Source organism: Populus alba, chromosome 6 (genome assembly GCF_005239225.2).
Source record: "Populus alba chromosome 6, ASM523922v2, whole genome shotgun sequence".
Taxonomy (NCBI): Eukaryota; Viridiplantae; Streptophyta; class Magnoliopsida; order Malpighiales; family Salicaceae; genus Populus; species Populus alba.
The window spans coordinates 21101742-21129644 of NC_133289.1; the positions used below are offsets into that span (position 1 = coordinate 21101742).

Here is a 27903-nt window from a genome sequence, read left to right on the forward strand (position 1 = left end):
AAAAAAAAAGAAAAACTAAATGGATTACATTCCAATCCCGCCATCCTCACCTACTTTTTAAAAATTTAGTTAAACATTACCAGAAGTTAGTACTCTGCAAAAACTCGACAAATGATTTTGCCTCGAAACCTTATATCCTTATCCCAAACAAAGCAAGCCCATGCTCGCATCATTGTCTCCAGTCTCGCAGGCAAAGCATCCCTTATGGGTCATCTCCTTTCTTTCCTTGCTATATTCCCTTCCAGCCCTTTTGATTACTCCCTCTCAATTTACCGTACAATCAAAAACCCAAACGTTTTTGCCTCCAATAACATGATTCGGTGCTTTGCCAAGAGCGACTCGCCTCTACAATCACTTGTTCTTTACTCTAGTGTCTTAAGAAACTGTGTAAGACCCAATAACTATAGTTTTACTTTTCTCTTGCAAGCTTGTAGTAAGGGTTTGGGTTTGGATGAAGGGGTTCAAGTTCATGGGCACGTGCTTAAATTTGGTTTTGGTGAGGATGTTTATGTGAGAAATGCATTGATCCATTTATATTCTTCTTGTTGTAGAACTGAGAGTTCGAAACAAGTGTTTGACGAAAGTCCGCATCATTGTGACGTTGTTACTTGGAATGCAATGTTGGCTGGTTTTGCAAGAGATGGGCAGGTTAGTGTTGTAGAGAAATTGTTTGATGAAATGCCCGGAAGAGATGTCATTTCATGGAATACGATGCTTATGGCTTATGTTCATAATGGGAACCTTGGAGAAGCATTAGAGTGTTTTAAGAGGATGAGAGAGAGTGGGTTAGTACCAGATGAGGCCACGTTGGTGACAATGCTCTCAGCATCAGCACAATTAAGTTTGCTTGAACATGGTCGGTCAATTCATTCGATTATAGATTCTCTGAATCTCCCAATGACTATTAGCATTGGGACTGCGCTTCTGGACATGTATGCAAAATGTGGATGCATTGAACAGTCTAGGCTTTTGTTTGAAAACATGCCTCGAAGAGAGGTTTCTACATGGAATGTTATGATTTGTGGATTGGCCTCGCATGGACTTGGAAAGGATGCTCTCACACTCTTTGAGAGGTTCTTAAATGAAGGACTTCATCCCATGAATGTAACCTTTGTGGGGGTTCTGAATGCTTGTAGTCGAGCAGGTTTGGTTAAGGAGGGCAGACATTATTTTCAGATGATGACAGATAGCTATGGCATTGAGCCGGAGATGGAGCATTATGGCTGCATGGTTGATCTCTTAGGACGAGCTGGTTTAGTATTTGAGGCTATCAAAGTGATTGAGAACATGGCTATCTCACCAGACCCAGTGTTGTGGGCGATGGTTCTTTGTGCTTGTAGGATTCATGGATTACCAGAATTGGGTGAAAAAATTGGGAATAGATTAATAGAACTGGACCCAACCTATGATGGACATTATGTGCAATTAGCTAGTATTTATGCCAATTCCAGGAAATGGGAAGATGTAGTTAGAGTTCGAAGATTGATGGCTGAGAGAAACACTAGTAAAGTTGCAGGTTGGAGCTTGATAGAAGCCCAAGGAAAAGTACATCGATTTGTTGCAGGGCATGGAGAGCATGAGCAGTCTCTAGAGATACAAAAGATGCTTGAAATAATTGAAACTCGGCTAGCAGCAGCTGGCTATGTTCCCAACGTTTCACCTGTCTTACATGATATTGGAGAGGAAGAAAAGGAGAATGCAATTAAGGTGCACAGTGAGAGGTTAGCTATTGCATTTGGTCTTTTGGTTACAGGGCCTGGAAGTTGCATTCGGATTGTGAAGAACCTGAGGGTTTGTTGGGATTGTCATGAGGTGACCAAGATGATAACAAGAGTGTTTGGACGGGAGATAATTGTAAGGGATGGGAGCAGATTTCATCATTTTAAGGAAGGGAAATGCTCATGTCTAGATTATTGGTAGAGTAAAAGTATTCGTTGTTAGTTTGTTTTCTTTCATTAAGTCTTTGCTGGCAGTTTCCAGCATTATTCTCTGCGTGGCAGGTAATACGGATGAACGAACCTCTGTTCTGTGCTTTTTTGTTGTAACATCCAATTTGCTACGCAAGTCACTGCTAGCTGTATCCATAATCTGCCTCTGTTTGATTTGACCATTGCCAGGTGCAGCGTAGCTGGACCCAATTCTGGGAAAATTGCGAAGCTGCAAATACATTAACTTCCAGCGTAAAACTCGCTACCCTATTTATAGCATGGAATGAAAGGAGTTGTCTTGTTAGCAATGTAAAGGTTAGGGTTTTCAGGTTGGTGACCATCCAGACGCTATCATGATTTATCTTGGCTGTCTTGTTGACAGGCCATCTGATTCATACCTTCAAATAGAAATTTCATTTGGATTGTTAGCAGCATCATTTTTTGGTATGTTTCTTCTGATACGTAATATTTGTTACTTAATGATGGGGCAGCAAATTTTCTAATTTTACCAATTGGTGCCATATGCCACAAACTAACTTTCTGCATAATGCAGTAGTAAGCTTTATTAACCCTGGAACAGACGATTTCGTAATGATTTTGTGAAATCTTATTTCTGAAGTAGCATATATTATAAATAGAATAACTGTATTTTATCTTAATGTCAAAAGAGAGGAAACCTATGAAGAGAGTTTTGTCATTCTCTTTCAAGATAGTGATGACTTTTGTATTATTTTTGGTGCTAGAGTGATCAGCAATAGATCATGTAGCAAAGTATCTTTAGAAGATTCTTTTACATAGTTGCAATCATCTCTTAGCTTGTATTTTAAACAGGGCTATAATTATTGCTCATTAGAATTTAATAGATTAGCCCATAGCTGTTTGTATGCAAAAATATGTTTACTGGCTTGAATTTGATTTAAGTGTATTGGCAAGTTGTTTGATCAGACATTTCCATAAGGTAACGATTGTAGATATTCCTTCTGTGTTCTGAGTTGAAAACAAAGTACTAACAATTTTCCAACGGAGAGTACCAGTGGCACAACTTCATCAAATTCTTTTGTGAATTAAATGACTAAATACTCTCTCTTTTTCAGCTGATTTGTTAATTGCATTGATTCTGGCCAGATATTATTCACCATCCATTTCTGCTCAAGTTCCAGTTAGATATCAGAGTTAATAATAGATCACAATTCATTTGTTAAATTAAAATAATTTAAATCTATGTTCAACTCATAGAAAATTAAAATAAATAAACAAATGAACCCCTTATCTGATTGAAAAATAAACTCTCGTTTTTATTGCTTTCTGTAGTGGCTTTTTATCTTGGATCAAGAGAGAAACTATTTAGAAGATAGAGACATCACCATTAAATCCTCTAGGAATGAGTGGTGTGGTTTCCCTTCTGGTTATCATTCCTAGTGGGCTCATCTGCAATGGCCATTTTGGGCCACAGGCCTGTTGACTATCCTTTTATTTTCCAAAGTTTTCTAATTCAAGTTGGTAGCATTTGTTGGATGACTGGAATTTATCTTCTTCTGATACATTCATTTAACCATTTCTTTTTTCTCTTTTGCAATTTAAGTTCATAGGATTCTTTGGATGACTGGAACTCATCATCTTCTGATATTTATCATTTAACCATTTTTGCTTTGTGCTTGCATTCGATTATGAATGAAAAATTTGTTCAGAAATGTGCTAATTCGGTTAACAAATACAGAATTTGGTAGGAACACCATTCTGGACAGCTCCAGAGGTTATTCAGAATTCAGAAGGATACAATGAGAAGGTACTGCTCAAGACTTGGAGACTTTTTTTCATTTAAATTATAAACAGTGTTGAGAGTGGTTTGTTTGTTCAGTGATTGTAACAGCATTTGTTATTTATGTTCAAAACAGTCATCCATGTTGAAAAAGATGATTCAATTTGTTGGCTGTAATACGTAAATTCTCTCTTTTAAATAAGATTTCAGTGAAGATTTATAATTACAATGAACAAGTGCTTCTTCGGTATCACGTGGATGTGTATGTGTAAAAAATCCAAGTAAATCGAGTTGCTTTTGATGTCCGGTTCGCATAAACAACCAAGCTCATTCATTTGTGAAAGCATTTAGTTCTCGTTGTTCTAATTACTGAACCTGAAAAGAGAGTTTTAATGATATGGTATGCTATGACCTTGTTAAAAAAGGCAAAAAAATCTAATAAGATTTGCTACAGATTGCTTTCTTTTATGGAGCTACTTAATTCTGCAGTCAAAACGGTGGTCCTAACCAGTCAGTCTATAATCTCTAGCATCAAGAGATCACTTGGTAGGGAATGGATGATTCGAATGAGGCATATTCACAGACTGGCTGACGAATCGATAATCATTGAAAAAAAGATAAAGCAAAAGTACACAGAAATCATAACTATGAGGACAGAAAGAACAACAATGAGCAATAAAAATAAGACAATAATCCTCTTCTCTTGCTTTTGATGCCCTTCAAGTCTTCAAACATGGACAGAGAGACCATCTACAAATAGCTTCTGCTAAAAGTTTGTAGAGCAATATGGAAACAGGTGTTACATTAATAACTCTCAGAATTTACATGAGCATCTTCTGTTTAATGCTATCTTATCAATTAAACTTCTACTGGCAGTTACGTTACTATGAAGAGAATCAGAAATTAGCAGCTACTAGCATGAATTAATAAATTGAGAAATCTTCACTAAAGAAATAGAAAAAAGACGACTGGAAATCTCCAAGCGCGGCTTCCTTGGACGTCACCAGCCAGCCCTCCTCTTGAGGGAAAGAAATGAGAAAAAAATGGTATCAGCGGTAACGCTTCATGTGGAAAGGATTTGAAATCATCTGAATCTCATTTTCTTGAATCGGGCTTGTAGCTGCTTGTAGCTGCATTTGCAAAAATGACCCTGAGCAATTGGCAAGGCTGGAATCAAAAACTCCACGTTCAAGATAGTAATCAATAGCATCAGCAGTGAAGGATGGATCAATAGTTGGTATAGCCTGAACCCAATAAGCGCTAGCCTCTGCTGTTTCCTGAGTTGCTGGAACGCCATCTTCCTCGTCACAGTAACCACTCAAATCTAGCAGCCCAAAAATTTCTGGAGGGAAATCATCATCCTCTGTTGCAGCAGCATCCCCATCATTGTCACTTGGCTGCAAGTTCTCTGCAGGATCTAACGTGAATACAGTTGGTGGTGCAGCATTGCTAGTGGATGTAAAACCTGAATCAGCATCCATCAGATAATTTTCAAGCACTGCTGATGGTTCACGATAAAAAGACTCGAAATTGTCGGATTGCACGCCATTATCAAAGACTGGTTCAAGCTCCAAGTGCAGCTGCTGGTTTTCCACTTGAGATACGATTTTTGCTGCCCCGTTGAAACCCATGATTTGTTGCTTCTGGGCGTCTTCTTCAACCCTGGGCTTTTGAAACATGGTGTTTGTTGCATCATCAAGACCGTCAGCATACCTCTTCCTCCTTTTTGTGGCCGTGGTTGTTGTTTGTACTTTCTCGGAGGCGTGGACTTCTTTCCTTTTCAATTGACACAAGACAGTTTGTTCGGAAAGGGATGGCAGACTGTACTCAAACATGAACCAGGAGCAGTTTTGGTCAGATTTGGGATTATGGTAAGTGAATTGCTTTTTGATGGCTGTGACTTGGCAAGTGTGGTCGATAGAGACATTGAAAGGAGGGTGTTTGCTCTCCTGGTGCCATGTTCCAGGACCACGGCAGATTTTGCGGACAAAGTTCTTGCCTTTCTTGGTGAGGTGTGTGAAGAAGAAGAGATCCTCGCCATGGCGTTTGGGGAAGGAGTCCCAGATTTGCCAAGGTTCTCTGGCTTGGTCGCCAAAGAGGGGGCAATCTCTAACCGGAACATTGATGGCGGTGAAGAGATAAGGGTCAGTGATTTTTTTGTAAAGATAGAATCGAACCAGTTCTTGATCATCGGGGTGGAATCGATAACCATGAGGCATTTGTGGGGTTAGCTTTTCTGGGTTTTGTAATATCGACATGGCCATTCTGCCGAACCTAAGATCGTGTATTTGCATTAGATGAAGAAAAGGAATTGATGAGGATCGGATTCAAACGAAAGAGAGAAACTTTATCGATGAATAGATGGATGGATGAACAGGGAAAACCAGCGTACTTGAAGATTTGAAAGACAGAGGCAAGGCCACTTACTTCCTTTCTTGATACTTACTTCCTTTATTGATGATCAAGAAAGAAAGAAAGCATAATTGGTCGCAACAGGGAGGGAGAGAAGAGATTATAAAACCCTAAACATTTGCAGAAAGAAAAACGGAAACGCGTAATTGAAAAGCAAAGCCCATGAATTGAAACCCATACAAGAAAAAACGGTTTGTTTGTTGAGGAGGAGGCGGTAGCGGTTCAACGGTAACTAAATTTTGAAATTGTTTTTTATTAATCTGTTGTTGCTGACGTGGCAAAGGTGTTATGGAGGGAAACGTAGTACGGTAACGAACTAAAGTACACATACCGAGTTACTAGAGCAGAAGCTTGATAAAGGGGGTTGGATTGGATGATGATCATGGATGGCTGGGGACCTCGGGTCTTTCACATTTGTGGGCTCCATTAAAAAAAATTTTTGTGGGTCCCAACAAGTGGAATTCCCTTTTGTCCTGGGTTTGATGGTATCAGGATTTAATGACTCTCTTGCTGTGCCGTGATTGATTGCTAGGGTAGGGTTTGTTGTTCTTGCAATCAATTGGTAGAGTCATTGGTAAGAACCTTGTGAACTTAATGGGTCTTGCTGTCTCCTTTACTTGCTTGTAGTTCCCACTATTGTTTGTTTGCTTAGGCATACGTTGTGTGGAGTAAGTAAGAATTTGTGTTAGAAATTAAGTGTGGAATTGAATTGGTTTTGATGTAGAAGAATTAGGTCTCGAGTCGGATTCGATGCCGTGAAGGGTTAATTATGAACCAGAGAGGTTTAAAGGGAGTGCTCTGTAATTTTGGACACAGGTTGGGTTAAATTGTGCTGCTTTTGCTTCTTTATACTGGAACGGTTTGATGAAATGCCAGAGAGAGCGGGAGAGAGTGGATTTTGGTTTCCCTTCAATTCCAACTACACAGGCTACTCCTTTTCTTTCGTTCGTTTTTTTTTCTTTTTTAAATGTTTTTGAATGAATTGCAAGAAAGTATTTCTAATGTGCTACTCATCTTCAGGTTTTTGGTGGCTTATGTGTGTTGTTCTGTTTATTACCTCTAGACAGGCAGCAGTGGTGATTATTTTGATTGTTTCATTGTTTGGCAGCAGGTAATTGTCCTATCAGGCTATTGAATTGGGTGCATTAGTTGGAATGCAAACCAGGGAACAGAATAGCATTGCCAAAGTTTGCTCATATTCAAGAATTCAATGTGTATATTCAGAATTTTAGCTGCTGATGGAAAAGAATGGCGCTTTCATAAGATGGAATTGGTTGGTGACTGATGCATATTTGGAGTGGAAGTTCTTGCTATCAGAAGCTCTCATCAAGGGGAGCGTCTTTTTTTGGCCGAAGAACCACAAGATGTTTGGAAGATTGACAAGTTTTGAGCTCTGGAGGATCTGTTTTTGCATAAGATTTAATGGTACGTATGCATTCAAATTTAGATGGATTAGATGCATATTGTCACTTGAATAAGATTTAATGGCACCCTCCCCTCTCTTCCTAATTAACATATCAGAGTGCCATTATATTACTATCTGAGATCTGATAACATGATGATCCTAAGAATTTTGCTCGAGGCTGCTGTTTTTTTGAAGCATCATCTTGTACTGAATCCAGGAGGCTCATACTTTGTCGCAAGGGACGCTCAAGGACAACAGGAACACAGCTAGCTCTTCTTCTCGCATTAGGGATGATCCCGAAGCTGTTCAAGCCAGGAAGAAAGTGTACGTGATATGTGCGACAGAGAATAAGTGACCAGAAAAACAGAAATCACCACGAAAGTATATGCGATCCATGTAATGGGATTTCTGTCACTTAATAATTAATATTCGTAAACTTCATTTAGTGACCACCACCCATGAAGAGAAGGCAAGAAGATCTAAAAGAAATGAATTGCTGACATGTTTTTGTGTGATATCGCTCGTGAATCTAATGGTTTATTGCAATAACTCAGTAGTTGCATGGTGAGCTTGAGGTCCAAAAGCAGCCATCTTCTTCAAGTTCATTTCTCCCAACTGTTTACTCGGCTCTTGAATTGACATTATTATCTCAATTCAAAAAAAAAAAAAAAAGCTCCATCTGCAAGTATTCGACTACACACAGTTCATCCCCGACTGTCCTACATTTCCATCAAATAACTCAAATCTATTATCGAGTTGAGTTTAATAATCGACACCTAAATTTTAGTTTCAAAATCACAGAAAGCATATCATCAGGTGATAGTTTAGGGCCTTAGGCATTATTTAATCAGGATAATATTAAGGACCATGAAAGAAAAATAATCCAAAGCTCACCTGCAGCTGCGTCCATGGCTCGATCCACCTCCACTTGGACAAGTTAAACTCAAATTTATAATCACCTGAATTTCAGAAGCAAATACAAAACGTAAGAACATGAACCCTGAGAGTAAGGCCATCTAGTCTATCATGCCTAAATGCATGTCCTCCGCATCCTTGCCAGCCTCCATGTCTGAGATGGAGCCGATCATCTCCAAGAAAATACCATAACCAGGCGTCTCATGCTCCTCAAACAACCTGTCGTGGTGAGAGCTCAATGTATATATAATATATTAATTCCTTAATTAGAAAAAGGATATATATAGAAATCTAAAAGTACAAGAGATGAAGAATGATTTACTCTCTCTTGATTATGATTTTGCTGTTCTTTCCTTTTTATCGCCCTCTCTTCTTGTTTTTTCTCCTCTCTTTATTTTTCTCCAATCCTAATTTGATGTTATTGCACGGTGAGATCTATGCTCAAATTCGAAATCGAAAGACTAACTATATTAAGATATTAATGCATACAAGCTAATGCTAATTGTAGTGATATAAAAACATTGCTTGAGTTATTGAAATTGCTTGAATAATTGTTTTGAATTTAAGTCCAAGATTTTAAAGTGATCATCGAGTTGTATAGAACACGTGTAGGATGCTTGAACAAAAATATTTCTAATTAAAAATAAATTAAAATAATATTTTTTGTTTTTTATATATATATCAGAAACATATCGAAATTATATAAAAAAAATATCCTTTTCAAATAAAATATATTTTAAAAAATATATCATACCAGAAAAACAAACACTTATTCTTGTAAGGAAAATGAATTTAAAGTTTAAAAGGAATTTTATATGATATTATAATTAAAGCAGGATAATCAATGAAATATCTTAATTAAGGAAGAGAACACGTAGCGAATCAAAAGGATGGCTTCTTACCACCGTTGGATATGGAAGAAATCAGTGATTAAAAAATTGTGTGATTTCCTATGAATGGAGGATTTTTTTTATACATACTGGCGAGTGAGTATGTGTATATCAACTCGGGGGTAAGATGATGTATAAATCAACTTCTTCTTTTTTATGGACGAACTCGTCTCAGTAAAAATATATATATATATATATCCACTCGGCTCAATTAAGTTCATAAAATCCTCATGATTATGAACTTAACTCAGAATTTTAATTTTAAATGGTTTTATATTGATTTCGCCAGGTAAAAAATCTGAAAAATTAATAATAAAAAAATATCATTTTAAAAATAAATAATAAATTTATATTAACATGATTACTAAGAGATTCATCTAATAGTATTTAAATAATAAATTTAGATTAACATCATGACCAAGAGATTGATCTAATAGCATATTTGATATTATGGTATGGTGTGATTTTTAAAAGAGTTTTTTATTTAAAAATATATTAAAATGATTTTTATTTTATTTTTGATATAAAAATATTACAATCATAAAAAATTAATCTGATGTTTTTTAAAAAATAAATATATTTTTAAAATATATCTAAAAACAAAAATTACTGTTCCAAACAAATTCTAAAAATTCAATCAGTCAGACACTCTTATTTATTTATTTTCCGATTAGATCCCGAATCGGTCAGACACTGTTATTTTGACCTTATTTAATAGACAACAAGGTCATTTGGGTAATTTAATCACTAGGAAAAGGCATGGCTGCCTCTTGGCTCATGCAGTTCCGACTCCTATTTGGGATAGAAACCGTGGCAAAAAAGCTTTACTTTTATAACGGTCCACCTGCCGTTATAAATACCCCCCCCCCCCCCATTCCATCTCTACTCACAAAGAAAAACCCTTCTCTCCCTTCCCAAAACCATAAAATAATTACGATGGAAGAGCAAGATGATCCAGTGTCAATGACAGTAGAAGATTTCGAGGGAGGAGAAGCTATTTTGGAGGACTCATCTGGTTCTGAAACCGACGATCAACTCGCGCATTTCGCTGGACTGTTGAAGATTGGAGAAGAAACAAGGGAGTATGATGGAGTGAAGAATACTTTTCTAACGGGAATGAAAGGGCATGCTAAAGACACACAGGTTGTTGCCATTTACAAGAACTCTGCTTCTACTTCGCCGATGAAGGCTAGGTTTGCTGCGTTTAAAGCTTTTGAACAGGTCGTTTCGCAAAAGAATGGAGGCCAAGGAAATGCAAATGTTAAGTATGGGTGGTATAGTGGGTCGAAGGAGGATATTTCTCAGATCATTTCTCATGGTTTTGCTTTGTGTAATGGTCAATCTCATGGCCTTGGTGTTTATTTGTCTCCTACTAATTTTCTCCTTGATGGGTATGTTTTTCCCCTCTTTTTTAAGTGCTAATGATTCTTTACTAAATGGTAATCAATACAGAGACTATATTTTCTTTGCTGTTCTTGTTAATCACTAGTTCTAATTGTTTGTTCAAGAATGGAGATTGAAAATTTGTGGATTTCTGGGTCAATTTGATGTTCTGGATATATGCCTGTCACTCTTGTTTTGGATAGAAAATATTGAAATATAGTGAAAATATAAGGTGATCAAAATGGAAAAGTGATATTTCTTGACTTTATTTCATTTAAATCTTCAAAGGCTGTTGGTGGAAGTGAAATTGGAGTGGATTTGGATCATTATTCCTTGGTAGTGTATGCAGCATGCTTCTTCCTTTACATATCCTTATGTATTTCTGATCCGTGAGTCTCTTACCTTAGCAAATCTGTTTAGGATAAATCCTTTCGGCTTAAGAGTTACAGAATTAGTTTTTTTCACTGCAGGTTGGAATATTCAAGGGCTGATGAAAATGACATGAGGCATATTTTGTTATGTAAAGTGATCATGGGGAAGATGGAAGTGATTCCTGCTGGTTCCAAGCAAAGATATCCACGTTCAGGGGAGTTTGACTCCGGTGTTGACAATCTTGAAGCACCAAGAAGATTGGTTGTCTGGACCACTTTCATGAATTCTCACATTCTTCCTGATTACATCATAAGTTTCAAGGCACCTTCTTCCACTACTTTGCTAATAAATCGGATCAATGAAATAAGAAACTTGGGTTTTGTGAGTGTCTCTGCTCTACATCTCACAATGGTAAAGTTTCTGGGTCCTGCCAGGGGAGCCTTGATTTCCAGAATCTATGAAGACTTTGCCAAACGAAAGGTCAATGTAGTGCAACTGTTCCATGCTGCGAGGCGGATCACTGGGGACGACCAGCTGTTGATTGAGATCTTTAAATCAAGCACAAACAAGCCTGTGAGACGAGAATTAAGGAGAACCTGTGCAGCTCAGGCAGCAGCTGAGCTGAGAAGGAGATAAGCAAGCTAGCATGTGTTTGATTCGATTGCACTCTATCAGGATTTTATGGATGTATCCAAGATTTTCAGCTTTATGCAGGAACTACAAGTTTGCTTGTTAGCTCTTATGTTCGTATTATATAGATATATAGATGTAATTGTGTTCGGTTGTTTTTGTCTTGTTGCTTGGAGTTTTTCCATGCTTTATAGCAGGATGTTCCAGTTGAGGTTGAATTTTGAGTGACAAAGTAACTTCATATATAAACAAAAAAGAAACAAAGGGAAGCGCTTTGCTGACATATAGCGTTGTTCTAGTTATTGAAGTTGTTACAAGGGTGCAACAGGCTTTATCGTCCTCTTCATTCTGAATCCAGAAAGCAAAACATGAAAAGTGCAAGAGGATTTGTTTCCTGAGATTTTTGTTCAAGCGTCTGTGTCAAGAATATCACTCCTTATTGATGACCAGTTCAACAATAAGCTAAAGAGATGCAAACCTAATGGATTTCTAGCTCTAGTGGTTGATTTTTCTAAGAACTGGTTCTTAATGGAGATTCTCTCACATTGCTGCCTCCGTTTTTGTAAATCTGAGAAGCAGATTGATTCTTGAAGCATTGAGTCGTGTTCCTCTTTTTTTCTCATGAAAAAGGACTAGCTTGAAAAGAAAGGTGGCAGCAGTGAGGAGGTAGTATTGGCAGCTGGACTCTAAGTTCCGAATGCGGACAGATATCTAGCCTGGTTATCTGGCTGAAAATAAATGTTATACAGCACAAGGATCCAAGGTGCATACTGACTAAGGGTGTCAATTCCATTTTGTTTTTGGAATGTAGAATGACTAAAATATTTTATATTAATTTAAAAATAATAATAAAAAATATTTTATTTTAAATTTTGGTTTGTTTTGGATTTTTCAACTAATTTCTGTTCGAAATGTTTCGATTTCATTTCATATGTTCCGTTCTGGTTTTAAAAAGTCATTGAATTAAATTGAACCTAAATCAATTTAATTAATTAAACCTAAGTATAAAAAGTTTTTTTTCATTACTATTTTCAATAACAATAATATTAATAATAATATTAAGAATTATTACTATATTTTTTATTAACAATGATATTAATTTTTTAACATTAGATTTATCACTAATATATATAGTTTATATTCATGTTGTTCTTTTCAAATTTATACTTTGTAGGAATTTGAGCAAAATAAAAAATATTTTAGATCTCATTAGCCTTGATAATATTGACCTAATTTTATATTTAAAATATTTATGTTAAAATATTTTAATTTTATAATATTTTGATATTTTATTTAAGCTGAATTATTTTAAGTTAAAGATCTATTTAATATTGATATATATATAAATAATACAACCCCAAAAACCCCGACATGACAAAATATTTCAAAACTAAAACATTTTACTTCAATTAAAAAAACCAAAACATCTATTAAAATAAAATTGATAACCTTGATACTGACCACCTGGCCTGTGGTGGTTGCAGAATGGCAAGTCGCTGGCAGAGAGGAGGGATTTTGGGTTAAAATCCTACTGTTGATAAATAAGATGGAAGGCTAGACCAGATGATAAATAAGATGGAATGGCTACGAATGTTGTGGGCTTTCCATGGTCCAAACTAAGACTAGCAGTGGTGAGCAATTGTGACCTGAACCGAACCCCGAGCTGAGGACTGAGCAAGTTAGCTCATGAAATGTGGATGCCCACAAGGATGAAACCAACACTTTTTATGCCATTGAACGCATCATGGACTGGATACTGCAGCTCTAGCTCTGGACGATTAATTTTGTCTCGACTGCCTTGTACCTGTTCCAGGAAATAAATTCTATCTCTCAGTAAGCCAATTCTAATTTCCTTGGTACTTCATGTTTCTGGCTTCAAAAATGAAGTGACGAAATAAATTCTATCTTTCAGGGATTGTTATAGTCAAATCACCATTTTATAGCAACATCGGTTCTTCTTTTCCGCCTGTCTGGAGCTAAATGGATGTTTTGGAAGATGATACAGGGTTTGATGTTCGCTTCCTTTTTTGAAGAAAAAGATGCTACCTACTTCATGATTCTGGCATCAGAATGAAGTGATGAAGAAGTTACATGTTCTAGAAGAGTGCCATCAGTAAGCAATGCCATCCCCTTCTGCTATCGTTTGTCGACTCTGCCGCCATCCTTGCTGCTGGATGCGCTCGCTGCAGCCTGTTCCAGAATAGGGTGGTCAATATTTGTTTCGATATTCTCAGGTCATGTTAGCTCTATACAACAACGCAAACACAAAACTGAACTTCAAATGTATTGCCATACTTAATTTGTGATATAGTAAAATTTTTACAGGATAATAACAAGTAAACATACACGATAGTTCAAAACCTGAAGAAACTTTATTTACTTATTTTTTTTGTTTAAAGATAAAAGGTATTTTTAAGTCAATTTATTCGACATTAAGTTTTCTCATCAAGGGATCTTAAAATTGCAACCTCTATATTAGTATGGTGTATTTAATAGCTTACAATAAAGGACAGTAGAGAGAAATTTAGTATAATTTTGCGTTGAAATTATTCTACAAGTTGGGACTTATGTTTACACTTTAGACGGAAACATTTCAATGATCACGTCAAATTGGATGAAATTTAAAAATTATAAATATCAATGGATGAGGGGGAGAAATTGTTCGATATTGATTTTGGACTCAATTATTAAAATATTTATTTAGGGGCTAAAATGATTTATTGAGGATTTTGTATTGTTTTTAATTGTTTTAAAAAAGAAGGATAAAAAGTGCTTGAGGAAAGATTTATTAAAATATTTATTTAATTAAAATTTTAAAAATATTAGTTTAATATTTTTTAAAACCCAATATATTTTTTAAAAGTACTGGAAACATAAACAAGAACCAGGTCCTAGCATAAAATTCCACTCCAGGAGAAAACGACTGGCATCTATCCTCATTCCCCCTTTAACCGCGGTAAAAAAATACTAAATAATAATATATACAGTGAATGTAAAATCCAAACCTCATTTAACAAACCCAACCACACGCATAAACGGAGGGAGAGAAGGCTAGGTGTCGTATAATCAAACAGAACTCTGTGTGTCCGTGTCCTCCACAAACCATGGCAATGATCACCAGAAACACCGCCACACGCCTCCCACACCTCCTCTCCATCCATCGCCCCGCCACCGCATCTCTCCACACCACCCTCCCGTCTCTCTCCCCTGAACCAACACCAGCTCCCTACACTCGCGCACCGCCACCTTCCTCATCCTCACTAACAGGTCTTTCTAAGCCGGCGGAGTTTGTGATTTCCAAGGTTGATAGTTTGATGAACTGGGCTCGCACTGGATCTATCTGGCCTATGACTTTTGGGCTTGCCTGTTGTGCTGTTGAGATGATGCATACCGGTGCTGCCAGATATGATTTGGATCGGTTCGGGATTATTTTTAGACCGAGTCCTAGGCAGTCAGACTGTATGATTGTTGCTGGTACTCTTACTAACAAAATGGCCCCTGCTCTTCGCAAGTAAGTCTTTGATTTTCGACAAAAAATTTTAGGGTTTGGGTTTTTGTGATTGATTTTGTTTGATTTGGATCTGTGGTGGATTTTTTATGGATTTTTTTTGGTTTGCGTTAATTTCTATATAGTTTATATGCTTTTAAGAGTGATTAATTGATTCCAGATGCTAAATTAGCGTGTGGCTGTTGTTGTGTTTGAACTAAATAGAGAGGTGAAAAGAATAATTGGAGCGTGGTTTTGGATAAAGTGAATGTTTCCTAGGCATTGATCGGCTTATGAAAAATTTCAAAGTAAAACTTGCGTTGGTGATGTTCGGACATGACTGGGAAACTTGGCTTCGAGTTTTTTGTTTTGTTTGTGTTGCTAGTCTCGTTCTGTTGGGGTTGGGGCTTAAATACCAAGATAACGAGACAGGATTGATTCATGTGGGATTTTGTATATTTGGAATAGTTATTTATGGAGGACAAGGAGGCCAATAAATGGGTTAGAAGACTGTTTAGATATCTACTGGAGAAATGGTTCAGAAGGATTACCTAGAGTGCAGAAGCAGTTCTTTCTCGATAATACAATATGTCGACCTAATACTCCAAAGTGTCCTGTGGATATTTTTGACATTTTTTATCTTATGGCTATAGCTTACTATGCATAAATGGTGAAAGCATTAATGATGCTGTTTTAGAAAGGTTTGTGTTGGATGAGCTTAGCTGTGTTAATTTGATTTCTTTTATCCAGTCTGAAATTCCACTACTATGAGAGGTAATTGATTATAAACCTTGTTCATGCTCTCAATAGTGGATAACATTTCCAGGAAGGGGATGAGACAAACAGTTCGCTTTCACTCCTGATTATTGGCAAGTGCAGTATAGTACTGGTCTAGCTCAAATGATGCATCAAAAAGTGGTTTATTTGGTAGAATTCTTGAATCTAGATCTGTTTAATGAAACCATGCTTAAGAGAGGAGTTGGTTGTCTTCTAACTTTGCTTAACCAGAGCTTTAGTTTATCTAATCTCTTGCAAGGATTTTCTGGCTTAATTTGTTAGTGCTCAATCTGAGCTTCAGATCACCCAAATTAGACAATAACATATTTTCTGAGTTCAATGTTAAAATACTTCAGTTGCTTTGAAGTTGTATGGTTGTTGATTTTACTAGCTATCAATCAACATCCATAGGATTTTGTGGCCTTTATAGCCATCTAGAGTGAATCTTAAAGTTTTTCTGGGTTCTTGAACCTGATGTATCTGAATCATCATTGACCACTTCACAAGCTGTATCAATCTGAGCTTGGGGTTGATCATTCTCAGATAGCTTCCAGACCTGGGTTGAGTAAAACTCATTTGATTGTTGTATGTCTCTTAAAAAGATGTGATGAATGAGCAAATTTCTCCACCGCAGTATATGGGAAAATTCTTATCTGTTTTTTAAGTTTTTGCCTGAGCTTTATAGTTTAGATCCTTGAATTGTGAAAACAAGCACAATTATCTGTAATGTGGTAAATCTGCCTCTGCTGCTCAAGATGGCAACTCAATGATAAAAGCACCGACTTTCTGGAACATTAGGTTTTATTTCAAGTTTGTAAGACTTAATTTACCAATTTTCTCTTCTAATGCCAAATGCCTTGTATTTGAAAAATTGGGACTTGCTTCAAAATACATTTAGCACAGGCAAGGTGTTCAGATCAGATTCCTTTCTGTCAGCACATGCATATCTGTCTAGTGAAAGGGGAGTGAGTTTCTGACTGCTTTTGAAAATTGTTTGCAGGGTTTATGATCAAATGCCTGAGCCTAGGTGGGTCATCTCCATGGGCAGCTGTGCAAATGGTGGTGGATATTACCATTATTCGTACTCTGTTGTTCGTGGTTGTGACAGGATTGTCCCTGTTGACATTTATGTTCCAGGATGCCCACCCACTGCCGAGGCCCTACTTTATGGATTACTCCAGCTGCAGAAAAAGATCCACAGGCGCAAGGACTTCCTCCATTGGTGGACCAGATAAGTGGAAGTCTTGGCTGCATTTTTATGATCTAATAAAAGAAATGGTATCTGTTTCCTGTTCTAAGTGCCGTGTGAAGGGAGAGGCTGTTATTAATACACTCCTTAGTCATGGATCCATCTCCTATATTCTCTGGAGCTCTTATTGTTTTTACAGATTCTCTAAAACCTTTTTTTGTAACTTTGATGTGCTGAACTGCCCTTTTGTTGTTTTGCTTGTATGCGTACTTTTCAGAAAGCTGTATTGTTTCGATAACCTGTGGACTAAATAAAGGGCTTGTGTAAAGCTACTCTTTTTATGTGTGGTCCTGGACTTTTGAGTCTCGGCAGTGGCTTCTATGGTCTTGTTGCTTCAAAGTATATAGTTTACCCATGAACTGTTGCTGGAAAAATTGTTTACTCAGGATGTTGCCCAGTTGGTTGATATTTGGTGGTCAGCTCTTGACCGCGCTTTCCCAAAGTGAAGTCCTGAGCTAATACGCACTTTGATATGTATGAGGGTGCCTTTCTTCAACATCTGATGAGCAGAGTTACATGTAAACTAACTAATTCTACGTGGCAATTATGAAAGACCTCCGAGTGAGAATACAGGCTCCCCTTTGTATGACATCTGGTACCGGGAAGTGAAAGGTGTGCCTATTTTGAGCATCTCTGTTAAAAAAATGAGGTTTTGCAGTGTAGATTTCGCCAGGATAATCATGAAAAGTTCAATGGTTTTGTTTAGACTGGTTCAGCTCTGGAGGAGGATAAATGACAAAGCAAAACACAGGTAGGGGAGTAACCATGTAATGTCTTGGGACGACATGATCTCGCCTGACAGGTAAGGCAATAGATCTGCACAGGTGTGGAGAGGCTTCTAGGCTCTAGCGTTTACTGGATTATTGAAGAGGCTTAAACAAACCTCATTGGATCCAAGCCTTTGCTGAAAGGTAAGGAAGTGCAACACTGGAAGCTCACAGACACGGATAACAAGTCCTTTGTGGAGATTTAGGGACCCATGAAATACACAGCTCGCATGGAGAATATGATATATCTGGGAAATGACCTAGTTTATGAGCAATTATTTAGAAATGATAGTATCAGGTGACCGTACTTTAACACCATTTTCTAAGCCCAACTATAATAGGAGAGTCATGTTAGCATTTAATGTTATTAGCTGTACAGAGCTAAATAGAGCAAAATTGGGAACATGAGAGGTGTAGCTGTTACTGGTTAGGATTTAAGTTTGATTTAAAATCTTCAATTTGAGTTTTATAAATCTCAATATTATGAAAGTGTTTTGTGTGATAGCTTTGTATCCAAACTATTCAAGTTAGGTATTGTTTATTTCTGTGTTTTAAAAGTGTTTTTAAAAAAAATTAATTTTTTAATTTTTTAATTTATTTTAAATTAATATATTTTTAATATTTTCAAATCATTTTAATGTGTTGATGTTAAAAATAATTTAAAAAAACAAAAAAAAAAACACATCATTAACATATATTTTAAAATAAAAAATTATTTAAAAAGAAACACATTATAAAACTTACTTTAACGTTAGGTGAACCAATCAGCTTCCTTGTAAGTGGTGTCAGTCAGGTGAACAAGGTCACCTTAACGTTTATGTTGGCGGGGTCAGTTAAGCTAGTGAAGATTGTTTTTTATACAGTTTAGAGTCTATTTAATTTTTTAAAAAAAATATCTTTTAAAAAATTAATTTTAATTTTTAAGATCATTTTAATATTATTGTGTTAATAAATTTTAAAAATAAAAAGGTTATTTTAATATATTTTTAAAGAAAAAAACATTTTTAAAAAATAACAAATATTACAGTATCAAATTAAAATCTTATCCCAACATGATGTATGGCCCTCGGATCCCTCAGCGATCTTGATGAGCTTGCCTTGTGTCTCGTTCCAAGACTTGGTGATGGAGGAAAATCCCCCACCCAGGCAGTCAGGCACAATCATGATTCTGTTGGTATGTTCGGTTTGGTCTTTTAAAGAGAGGTACCAATGAATATTTGAGATTATATGTTATTTTTAAAAATATTTTTTATTTATAAATGTATTCTTTTTTAAAAAGCTATTTTTAATACTAATATGTTAAAATAATTAAAAATTACTAAAAATAATTTAAAATAAAAAATAAAATAAATTTTAATAAAAATAAATTGAATTTCAATACCAAACATCCCCCAAACCCACAAGTCCAAGCTCATGAGTTATTCTTGTACCATATGCGATCATGGAAAATGATACTAAATTGTATTCCATGCCACTAATGATAGCATATGCTAATTTGTTCGATGGTGATGGTGGAGAATGAAAGCTTGTGTTAGGTTTACCGTCCTTTTTAATCTAAAAAAAGTTTTAAAATTCCTTTTTTTTTTCCATGGCATTTTTTCTTGGCTAATCTATATTGTCTTTTCAGTTCTACCTCCACATGTTAGAATTTTCCAATGTTACTTGTATAATTCTTTTAAAATTTTTATTTATTTTTTACAACTAAATAACTTAAATATAAGTTGTTTTTCATATTTTATTTTAATTTTTCTTAATCTCTTTCATATTTCCTCTGAGATCCCAAACTATTATAATATATCATATGAACACTTAAGAATTAAAAAAGAAGAAAGAACTCAAAAATCCAATTCAAAAGGTAGGCTATTTAATGACTAGGGGCAAAATTGGAGATTTCTTAGAAACTAGAAGGGGTAACACTAGAACATCAAAACTGAAGGGATAGAAGTGAAATATTTGGGCAAAAATAAAGTCCACCCTTTTTCTTTTGCTAATTGCTCAAAGTATTGCTTCAGTGGATTGGCTTTGAAGCCTTTTTTCTTATGCCTGTTTATTTATTTTTTCTTTGAAATGTGTTTTTAAAAAAATTATTTTTTTCAAATTAATATTTTTTTTTGATATTTTTATATTTATATCAAAAATAATTTTTTAAAAATAAAAAAATATTATTTTAATATATTTTTAAATAAATAACAATTATAACAGCACTCAAAAACTAATTCAAAAACTAACCTGCAAGCGGGCTCAAATCTAGACCGCCCTATTCGGCCTCCTTGAGTCTGATAATACTAAAAAAAAAAAAAAAAAATGCAAAAATACAGAATTAAAAGCTCGCCCAAAATTCTAATCAAGGATCCGCTAGCCGAGAGGACCATCCACAAGACGTAGAGCACACCCAACCACAAAACAATCTGTCCACACACTATAATAATATCCACAAGATCACGTGCACCACCTCCCCCTATAAAAGCTCGATTTCTCCCTCCTACATCACCCTATCAATCTCTCATCTCTCATCTCTCTCTCTCAATCCCCTAGGGTTTCTTTCAATAATGGCAGACGAATCTCAATACTCAACGGCCACTGACACCACACCACCATCATCCAACAAACGCAAATATGATGACCAATCAGCACCGCCTCCGTCGACACGTAGGCAAACTGGATTCTCATCTCCGATTTCTGACCCCGCTCCACCTCCATCTTACAACAGCGTGGCGCCGCCTGCTGACGAGATCCAGATGGCTAAACAGAAAGCTCAGGAGATCGCCGCTCGTATAATGAGTGGTGCTGGTGCTGATATTAAGCGACCCAGGGCTGAAAACGGTGCGAGCGGGTTTGATTCCAGTGAGAATAACAAGGGATTCAGCTCTGCTCCTCTAGGTTCCATCTCTCTTGATTTATCTTTTTTGAATGTTCTCTCTCGAGCTGCTCTCTATGTATGTGTATGTATATGTATTTGTGGATCTGTGCGCTTTCATCTTATTTAATTATTTGAATTTTACACTCTTGAGTTTTTAATTTTTTCTATTGTATTTCTTATATGAACCTCTGTTTTCAATGTTTTTAGTACTTTGATGATTCTTTTTGTAATACTGTTTCTGTTGGCTGTTTATGCAAGTATCGTTGTTAGGGTTTTGTCGTTCTGGAGTTTTAGTGTTTTTTATACTCTATGCCTTTGGATTTCATCCATTGTGTGGCGTTGATTCTCTTTGACTATGTAAAATCTAAAAAACATAGCTAATGGGTGTTTCTATTCAGCTAAGATGCTGTAGGTATATGTAATGGTTGCTTATGTAAGTATATTTTAGCCAGGGTCTCTTTTGTTTTTACGGTTTCTGATACTCTTTTTCTTAGAAATATCGTGTTTTTGTTGATATTTACTGTTTGTAGTAGAGATCTCTTATTTGTGGTCGCCAACTTGATTTTCATTCTTTTTTCTCAGGTTCATTCTTTTTTTTAGCTGTATAGTAAGCAACTCAAGATGAAATTTAGGTTTGATTTGAAACTTCAACTAACTTCTTTGATTGACAACAGATATGAAGTCTACCATGTCAAACTCAGTCCCTTCATCAATTCCAGTTTCATATGGCTCATACCTGGGTGGTTCTGGTTCGAGTAAAAAAATTGACATTCCTCAAGGCAGGGTTGGTGTTATCATTGGTAAAGGTGGAGAGACTATCAAATACCTTCAGCTTCAGTCTGGAGCAAAAATTCAGGTCACTCGAGATATGGATGCAGATCCCAACTCCCCAACCAGAATGGTTGAGCTTATGGGCACTCCTGAACAAATTGCCAAGGCAGAGCAGTTGATCAATGATGTCCTTGCAGAGGTAGACAACTGACTTTGTATTCAAACTTGTATGTGCTGCTGTGGCTGGTATAATTATTAATGCTTTTCAGCCACATGGGATAGTTCAGTGATTTTAGGTTTTAGTGATAATCAATTGATACCATGCATTTTTAGATGTGTGTATTTTAGGATTTTGTCATTGATGATTTATCATGGTGCACATTAGTGGCTGACTTATGCTTTATACGTTATTTTTCCAGTGAGGTTTTTCTTCCTACAACTATATTTTTTTTAATTTGATTTTAAATTTTTTTAGGGTACTTATAGTGGTGAATGTTTTGCTGTCCAGGCTGAGGCAGGGGGTTCTGGTACAGTTTCCCAAAGGTTTACAGGTCACGGTGGTTCTGAACATTTTGCAATGAAGATTCCCAACAACAAGGTGTGTGAACATTTTGCAATGAACATTTTTGTTTCTATTCTGGGTGGTTTGGTTCAGGATAGTTTGTGATTCACAATGAATTCAGGTTGGTCTGGTTATTGGCAAAGGTGGTGAGACAATTAAGAATATGCAAGCTAGGTCTGGAGCCCGCATTCAGGTTTGTTTTCTGAATCACATCTTCACCCTTTTTTCTTTTATAGAAACCATCTTCACATCTTTTGATTTCATCATTGTTCTTCGTGAGAGGTGTCTCTCTTGAAGTATGTGACTTTAGTGAATGGTAAATTGGTTATTTTTCATGCTGTCTATTATTCTTGTTGAGTAAAATTCTCAGTTGTCATTTACTCAGCTCATTATTTTTGAACTTCTGCAGGTTATACCTTTGCATCTGCCCCCAGGTGATACATCTGCAGAAAGAACAGTTCACATAGAGGGCACCAGTGAGCAGGTCGAGACTGCAAAACAGTTGGTTAATGAAGTCACCAGTGAGGTATGTTTGGTTGTTGATGTTAGTTTGCAGAGTTGGCCCCGAGGAACTCCCAAGTTTTGTTGTTTTGGAACATTAAACTTTCAGGAAACAGTTCCATATGCATGCCTATGACTTTATTTTTGGTAGCTGCTTCTTTTGGATTTTTTTGTAGGGTTAGTGATTTGGTTGTGAACATGTGGTTATATATATAATTCTGATAGCTATGCCATTCTTTTTGACAATATAGTTTCTTAACCATGATATAAAAAAAATATTATGTACATTTCTGTTCATACAGTGAGAAATTGTAGAAGTCAATGTTGCTCTCTTTTATTGTGCTGCTTTAGGGTCGGGTATATTTTTCAGATTGGTCTGTGTATATTGTATGTTCCAGTGCAGGTTACAAGGGGATTCTTACTGTTTGTCTGGTAAAATATCTCATATAAATCATTTTTGGCTTTTTTTAATGATATTATACATTGTTCTAGAAATATTTCTAAACATCCTTTTGATATCTTCAAGTTCATAATACAGTCTGGGTTTTGCAATTCTCTTTGTTTCTTCACAAGTCAAATAAATTTTTCTTTGTTATACACTTTCTAATTGTTTTTTTATTTATTTCTTATGCATTTCATCGGAGAATCTGCTTTAGTCTTGTTGTATTTAGCTAGGCTGTTTTCTGAGCTCTTGAATTAATATTTCATTATGACCTTGGAGCATATATCGAACATTTATCCTTGTGTTGTCCAAGGAACCTTGGCCGCTTTTATAATGAATTTTGTCTTTCCTTTTCCTTTACAAATTTCATAGGACGAAGCTGATTTAACTTTTCTATTTATGCTTCAAAGTCAAATCAAATTTCATAGATATGTTTGTTTCTCTTATCCTATTGTTATGCTGAATACCTATGAGCCCTGGTTATTGGACATAATCATATAAATTGTTATTATTCACTTATTGGATTATCAAGATTCAGATTTGCAGGCTGCTTTTGCTTGCACCTCTTGGCATGTATATGCTTAGCTGATGTTTTTATTCTTTTGCCTTTGGCAATCTGAGCTCGCGAAGAAGAGTGTTGACTGTGCAATGCTAACTATTGTGGTGGATACTATTGGCTTGTTTATTAATATTTTGCTGGTTTATAGTTCGCTTAGGAATTGGATGGAATTTAAATTGTACCCCTCAATATACATCTGGATTTCTCATAGATCAACTTGATAGAAAAACTTAAACCGTCACTGTTTTCTGGTTGCAACTGCATCAGTTTCTTATATAAATGCAGTTAGTGTCTCCTTACTAAATCTCTTGAGGTGAATGGTGGATATATGGTTTAAGGCTATGGCAGAGGTTTATTTGGAAACTTAAAAGTGCCAAGTTGTTATTGAGAGTGATTACAACTGTCATGAAGTTGGTAGGACTGTGTTGATCTATTGAATCTTCGGTGATACAAGTTCTCATACCTCTCCTGCTTAGGTTGGTAAGCACTGTAAAAGCTTCTTTAGCCAATGATTATTTGAGCAAAATATTTGGTCATTCTTGGTTGTGTTCCCGAGTGAATGGTTCTTGGATATAGCTTGTTCTGCCGCCATATGTGCTTATTGATTGTGTCATATGACTGATATTATTATTGGGAACTATTGTAGGGTTAGTGTTGTTGGAATTTTGGTGACACCAACATAAATTCCCTTGTGTTGGTGTTTCCCTCGGCATTGCCCTGGTATGGTTCTGAATCCTGTTTTCTAATATTTAGTAAATGATATTTTATGGAGAGGAGCTGAAAGTTTGCTTGTGATGGAGATGTTCCTTTAGCTTGGATAACTTGGTGTTGGATCAAGAGCCTTTGGGGTAATTTCATTTGTTAAAGATTTTCCTCTGGTATCCGGTTGAGTTTTTGACTTCAAGGTTATTATGGAAATAACTGTTATGTCACCTTTGGTAGTTTGGACTTCTCTTTTGAAAAAATGAAGCTTGAAGATATTAAATGTTTAATTTGTCAATCTTTTCATCTGAGTTTAAAACTGTTTTAGTGGTATCTTTGGCAGTTCTTATGAATTTGTTTCTGTTATCAATAATGTTATTGGTAAAAGTCCCTAACAGTTAACAATCGAGTTCTTTATCAAGTTGCATACCATTATATTTTTTTTATTCTTGCTTTTCCAATGTGGATTCCAATCTCTGTTGGTGCCCCCCTTATTCAAGGGTATTAGGTTGTTTAAGAATTATAAAGGTTGATATCACATTTATGCATTCTATTGCTCTTTGCTATTTCGTGCAGAAGTGTTGTCTCCATCCGTCTCCATCCTGCTTTCCTTTCTTTTATTCTTCTGGAGTGATTCACATGCATTCAGTTTGCAATATGTTTGTCTTGTTGTCAAGGGCCTTGTGGTGAAGCTAATTAGACAGCTTTCTAATAAGCATTTTCCTTTAGGTTGATAGCCAAATGCAGTTACTGAGCTATAGAATCACCATGGTATCCTTGCATTTTCTATTCAATGGTTCCCTGAAATATGGTACTGTTATATTACTGAAATCTTGTAAGTTTCATTTAAATCAATTGATGCATCATTAATGAGACCGTGTCCAGTTTCCATAGATAGGGTCTTTCAAGGATGCATATCAATAAGTATGCATCTCGCTTTCTTTTTGTGGTATAGCTTGTATGGTATTTGTGGATTTTGTTGTACCCATTCACTTCAAGTAGGGTGAGGTTGAGCTTCTGCTGGAGTAACTCAGTAATTCCTCCATCCAAGTACGGTATGTAGGCATTCATACCTCTTCCTGGTAAAATATGAGATCCATTAATCCCTGAATTGGACCTATTTGTTTAGTTATGTTTATGCAGATTTTTATATTTTTCTCATTTTAGTTGTTTCATGTTTTATCTGTACATGCGTTTATCTGTACATGCACAACAAATTTTCTCATTTTAGTTGTTTTCATGTTCATATAAAAGATGTTTATATTTGTACCCATCCTGTATCTTGCAATATGTGGTTTGAAATGTGTTTTTTTTTCAAGTTCCCTTCGGTTATATGAAACATCTATTTTCTGCAGAATCGTATGAGGAATCCAAACATGGGTGGAGGTTATCCCCAGCAAGGATATCAAGCTCGGCCACCTACAAACTGGGGTCCATCTTCTGCTCCACCAATGCAGCCAGCTGGCTATGGCTACATGCAGACTGGAGCATACCCTGGCGCATCAGCACAGTATAATATGTCTCAGCCCGCTTATCAAGGCTATCCTCCACAACAGCCATCTGGTGGATACCCCTCTAACTGGGACCAGTCAGCTGTCTCAGCAAATCAGCAAAATCAAGTTTATGATTACTATAGTCAGCCACCTTCATCTCAGCAACAAACCCCTGGTGCTTCTGCAGCTCCGGCAGACAGCACTGGTTATAATTACAGTCAGGCACCAGCTTCTGGTTATAACCAACAAGGGCAGGGTTATAGTCAAGATGGCTATGGTGGGTATCAACAGCCTGGGTATGGTCAGCCGCCGCCGTATGATCAACAGCAAGGTTATACTTCTGCTCCTAACTATAGCAATGTAGCTAACCCAACTCAGGAAGGACATGCTCCTTCATATGGAGCTCAAGCAGATTCAGCTCAAGCTTCATCTCAACCATCCGCAACAGGACAGCAAGGTTATTCTACTGGCCAGCAGCCTAGCCCAAACCCAGCAAGTTATCCATCTCAGGGAGCTGCTCAGCCTGGTTATGGATTACCCCCGTCTTCCCAAGCTGGCTACGGGAGTCAACCACCTGCACAGTATGCAAGCTATGGAGCACCTCAATCACAGAAACCTCCAGCCAATCCACCTGTTTATGGGCAGAGCCAACAGTCACCCAGCACCCCTGGAGGCTATGGCCAGCCTGCTGGACAGCCAGGATATCCACCCTCCCAGCCACCACCATCTGGCTATGTGCAGCAACCAGATTCAGGTTCCCAGCGTGCGGCACCATCCAGTTACGGTGCTGCAGGTGCTCAGCCAGGGTATGCTGCTCCTACTTATGGTGCACCACCAGTTGGCCAACCAGGTTATGGACAGGGGGCTCAACCATACAATGCTTCTTATGGTAGTGGTTATCCACAGCCTGCTGCATATTCGGCTGATGGCAATGCAGCTAACAATGCTCGCGGGACATATGAATTAGCACCAGCATCACAGACTGCTTCTCAACAGAGTGGAGTGGCTAAAGCATCACCACAAAGTTGATTTCTGTTGGACGATTCCATTTTCTTTCGGGTGAATGATATGTTTATGTACAAGTACTTTGGGTGTAGACAGGTTTTGTAGTGCTTTAAGATGCTCTTATTCTGTTTTTTTTCATTTTTTTTTTATTGTACTTTTTAAATTTGTTTCTTCGGATGGTTATATTGCTGTGTTGCAAATACTGTCTACTGTTATTTTCTGGCTGTTTACTTCGAATGTTTCATGGATTGCTGACTCGGGTCATGCGAGCAAAGCTGACTGAAACCTTTTAGGACCTATTCCCATGAAGTTTTTCCTTACTGCTATGAGATTCCAGGTTATCAATTTTTTTGCTTTGTATTGCGTTCTGCGTAGTCATGACGTCAAAAGCTCGAGAAAGTTGGGATTCGTACTTGATATAAAAAAAAGCGTGCCAAGCGATTGCTCTGGAGTGTAGTTTTTCGAACAGTGGAATCTCAAGCAGTATCTGATTCCTCTAACGTGACCATTGTCTTCCACGCTCTTTTTCGACAATTTCTGTGATGATAAAGGTAGTATTTGATTGTTATTTTGGGACAGGACAGTGGAGACATGTCATTATGTTCTGTTTTTTTAAGGATATAGATTTACTCTGTTTTTATGCTATTATTTTTATCTTTGCAGCCATGCATGTTTATACTGCGTTTATTATTGAAAACTAACCAAGAGCAATGTGTGTTTAAAGAATAACCATGGGAAGGACGATAAGTCTGGCGAGTTGGAGAAGAAGTCTGTCCTAATTTGCCAGCGAGGAGAGTCTCTTGAAGTCGTGGGCATGGAGAGTTACAGAACACACTATGTGAATTCCCGTGCGATGCTGCGGGTTGTGACATGAATAATATAAGAAACGTAAGTCAAAGCTTACTCAAATTAATTCAAGAAGATGAATAGGCAAAGAATATAACGAACCGAAAACACCAGGTTAAAATATGCAACCATACGGAGAAGGCTATCATTACGATTTCAATTCAAAAAGGCTGAGCCTCAAACATTTT

At 36.7% G+C, this 27903-nt stretch overlaps 4 protein-coding genes across 8 annotated transcripts; all 4 read left to right on the forward strand.

The window, feature by feature from the left end:
- Positions 1–16: 16 nt before the first annotated feature.
- On the forward strand, positions 17–4108 carry LOC118030813 (pentatricopeptide repeat-containing protein At5g48910). Of its 4 annotated transcripts, none has more exons than XM_035035094.2 (3): positions 17–2000; positions 2118–2257; positions 3646–4108. In XM_035035094.2, exon 1 carries the CDS (start codon positions 112–114, stop codon positions 1918–1920), a length of 1809 nt encoding a protein of 602 aa, XP_034890985.1. In that variant the 5' UTR covers positions 17–111; the 3' UTR covers positions 1921–2000; positions 2118–2257; positions 3646–4108. The 4 variants fall into 4 exon arrangements, with proteins under 4 accessions (XP_034890985.1, XP_034890986.1, XP_034890982.1 ...); XM_035035095.2 differs by having other exon boundaries at positions 3656–4108; XM_035035096.2 differs by lacking the exon at positions 3646–4108 and having other exon boundaries at positions 275–387; positions 552–2000; positions 2118–2436.
- A 6076-nt stretch (positions 4109–10184) lies between these two features.
- On the forward strand, positions 10185–11799 carry LOC118030815 (probable inactive poly [ADP-ribose] polymerase SRO2). Its single transcript, XM_035035097.2, has 2 exons — positions 10185–10700; positions 11163–11799. The coding sequence occupies exons 1-2, from the start codon at positions 10246–10248 to the stop codon at positions 11698–11700; spliced, it is 993 nt and encodes a 330-aa protein (XP_034890988.1). The 5' UTR covers positions 10185–10245; the 3' UTR covers positions 11701–11799.
- A 2900-nt stretch (positions 11800–14699) lies between these two features.
- LOC118030816 (NADH dehydrogenase [ubiquinone] iron-sulfur protein 7, mitochondrial) lies at positions 14700–17488 on the forward strand. Its single transcript, XM_035035098.2, has 2 exons — positions 14700–15205; positions 16959–17488. Exons 1-2 carry the CDS (start codon positions 14799–14801, stop codon positions 17191–17193), a joined length of 642 nt encoding a protein of 213 aa, XP_034890989.1. The 5' UTR covers positions 14700–14798; the 3' UTR covers positions 17194–17488.
- Positions 17489–20453: 2965 nt separating this feature from the next.
- Positions 20454–27007, forward strand: LOC118030817 (uncharacterized). Of its 2 annotated transcripts, none has more exons than XM_035035099.2 (6): positions 20454–20854; positions 21509–21804; positions 22081–22203; positions 22289–22360; positions 22577–22693; positions 25727–27007. In XM_035035099.2, the coding sequence occupies exons 1-6, from the start codon at positions 20524–20526 to the stop codon at positions 26891–26893; spliced, it is 2106 nt and encodes a 701-aa protein (XP_034890990.1). In that variant the 5' UTR covers positions 20454–20523; the 3' UTR covers positions 26894–27007. The 2 variants fall into 2 exon arrangements, with proteins under 2 accessions (XP_034890990.1, XP_034890991.1); XM_035035100.2 differs by having other exon boundaries at positions 22114–22203.
- The last annotated feature ends 896 nt before the right edge of the window (positions 27008–27903 follow it).

Bases quoted from the DNA above. Each gene is read 5' to 3' on its own strand.
- LOC118030815 (XM_035035097.2), top strand. From the start codon at position 10,246: ATGGAAGAGCAAGATGATCCAGTGTCAATGACAGTAGAAGATTTCGAG. The intron at 10,701-11,162 runs GTATGTTTTTCC...TTTTCACTGCAG, and splicing joins ACTAATTTTCTCCTTGATGG to GTTGGAATATTCAAGGGCTG.
- LOC118030813 (XM_035035094.2), top strand. From the start codon at position 112: ATGATTTTGCCTCGAAACCTTATATCCTTATCCCAAACAAAGCAAGCC.
- LOC118030817 (XM_035035099.2), top strand. From the start codon at position 20,524: ATGGCAGACGAATCTCAATACTCAACGGCCACTGACACCACACCACCA. The intron at 21,805-22,080 runs GTAGACAACTGA...AAATTTTTTTAG, and splicing joins TCAATGATGTCCTTGCAGAG to GGTACTTATAGTGGTGAATG. The intron at 22,204-22,288 runs GTGTGTGAACAT...CAATGAATTCAG, and splicing joins TGAAGATTCCCAACAACAAG to GTTGGTCTGGTTATTGGCAA.
- LOC118030816 (XM_035035098.2), top strand. From the start codon at position 14,799: ATGGCAATGATCACCAGAAACACCGCCACACGCCTCCCACACCTCCTC. The intron at 15,206-16,958 runs GTAAGTCTTTGA...AATTGTTTGCAG, and splicing joins ATGGCCCCTGCTCTTCGCAA to GGTTTATGATCAAATGCCTG.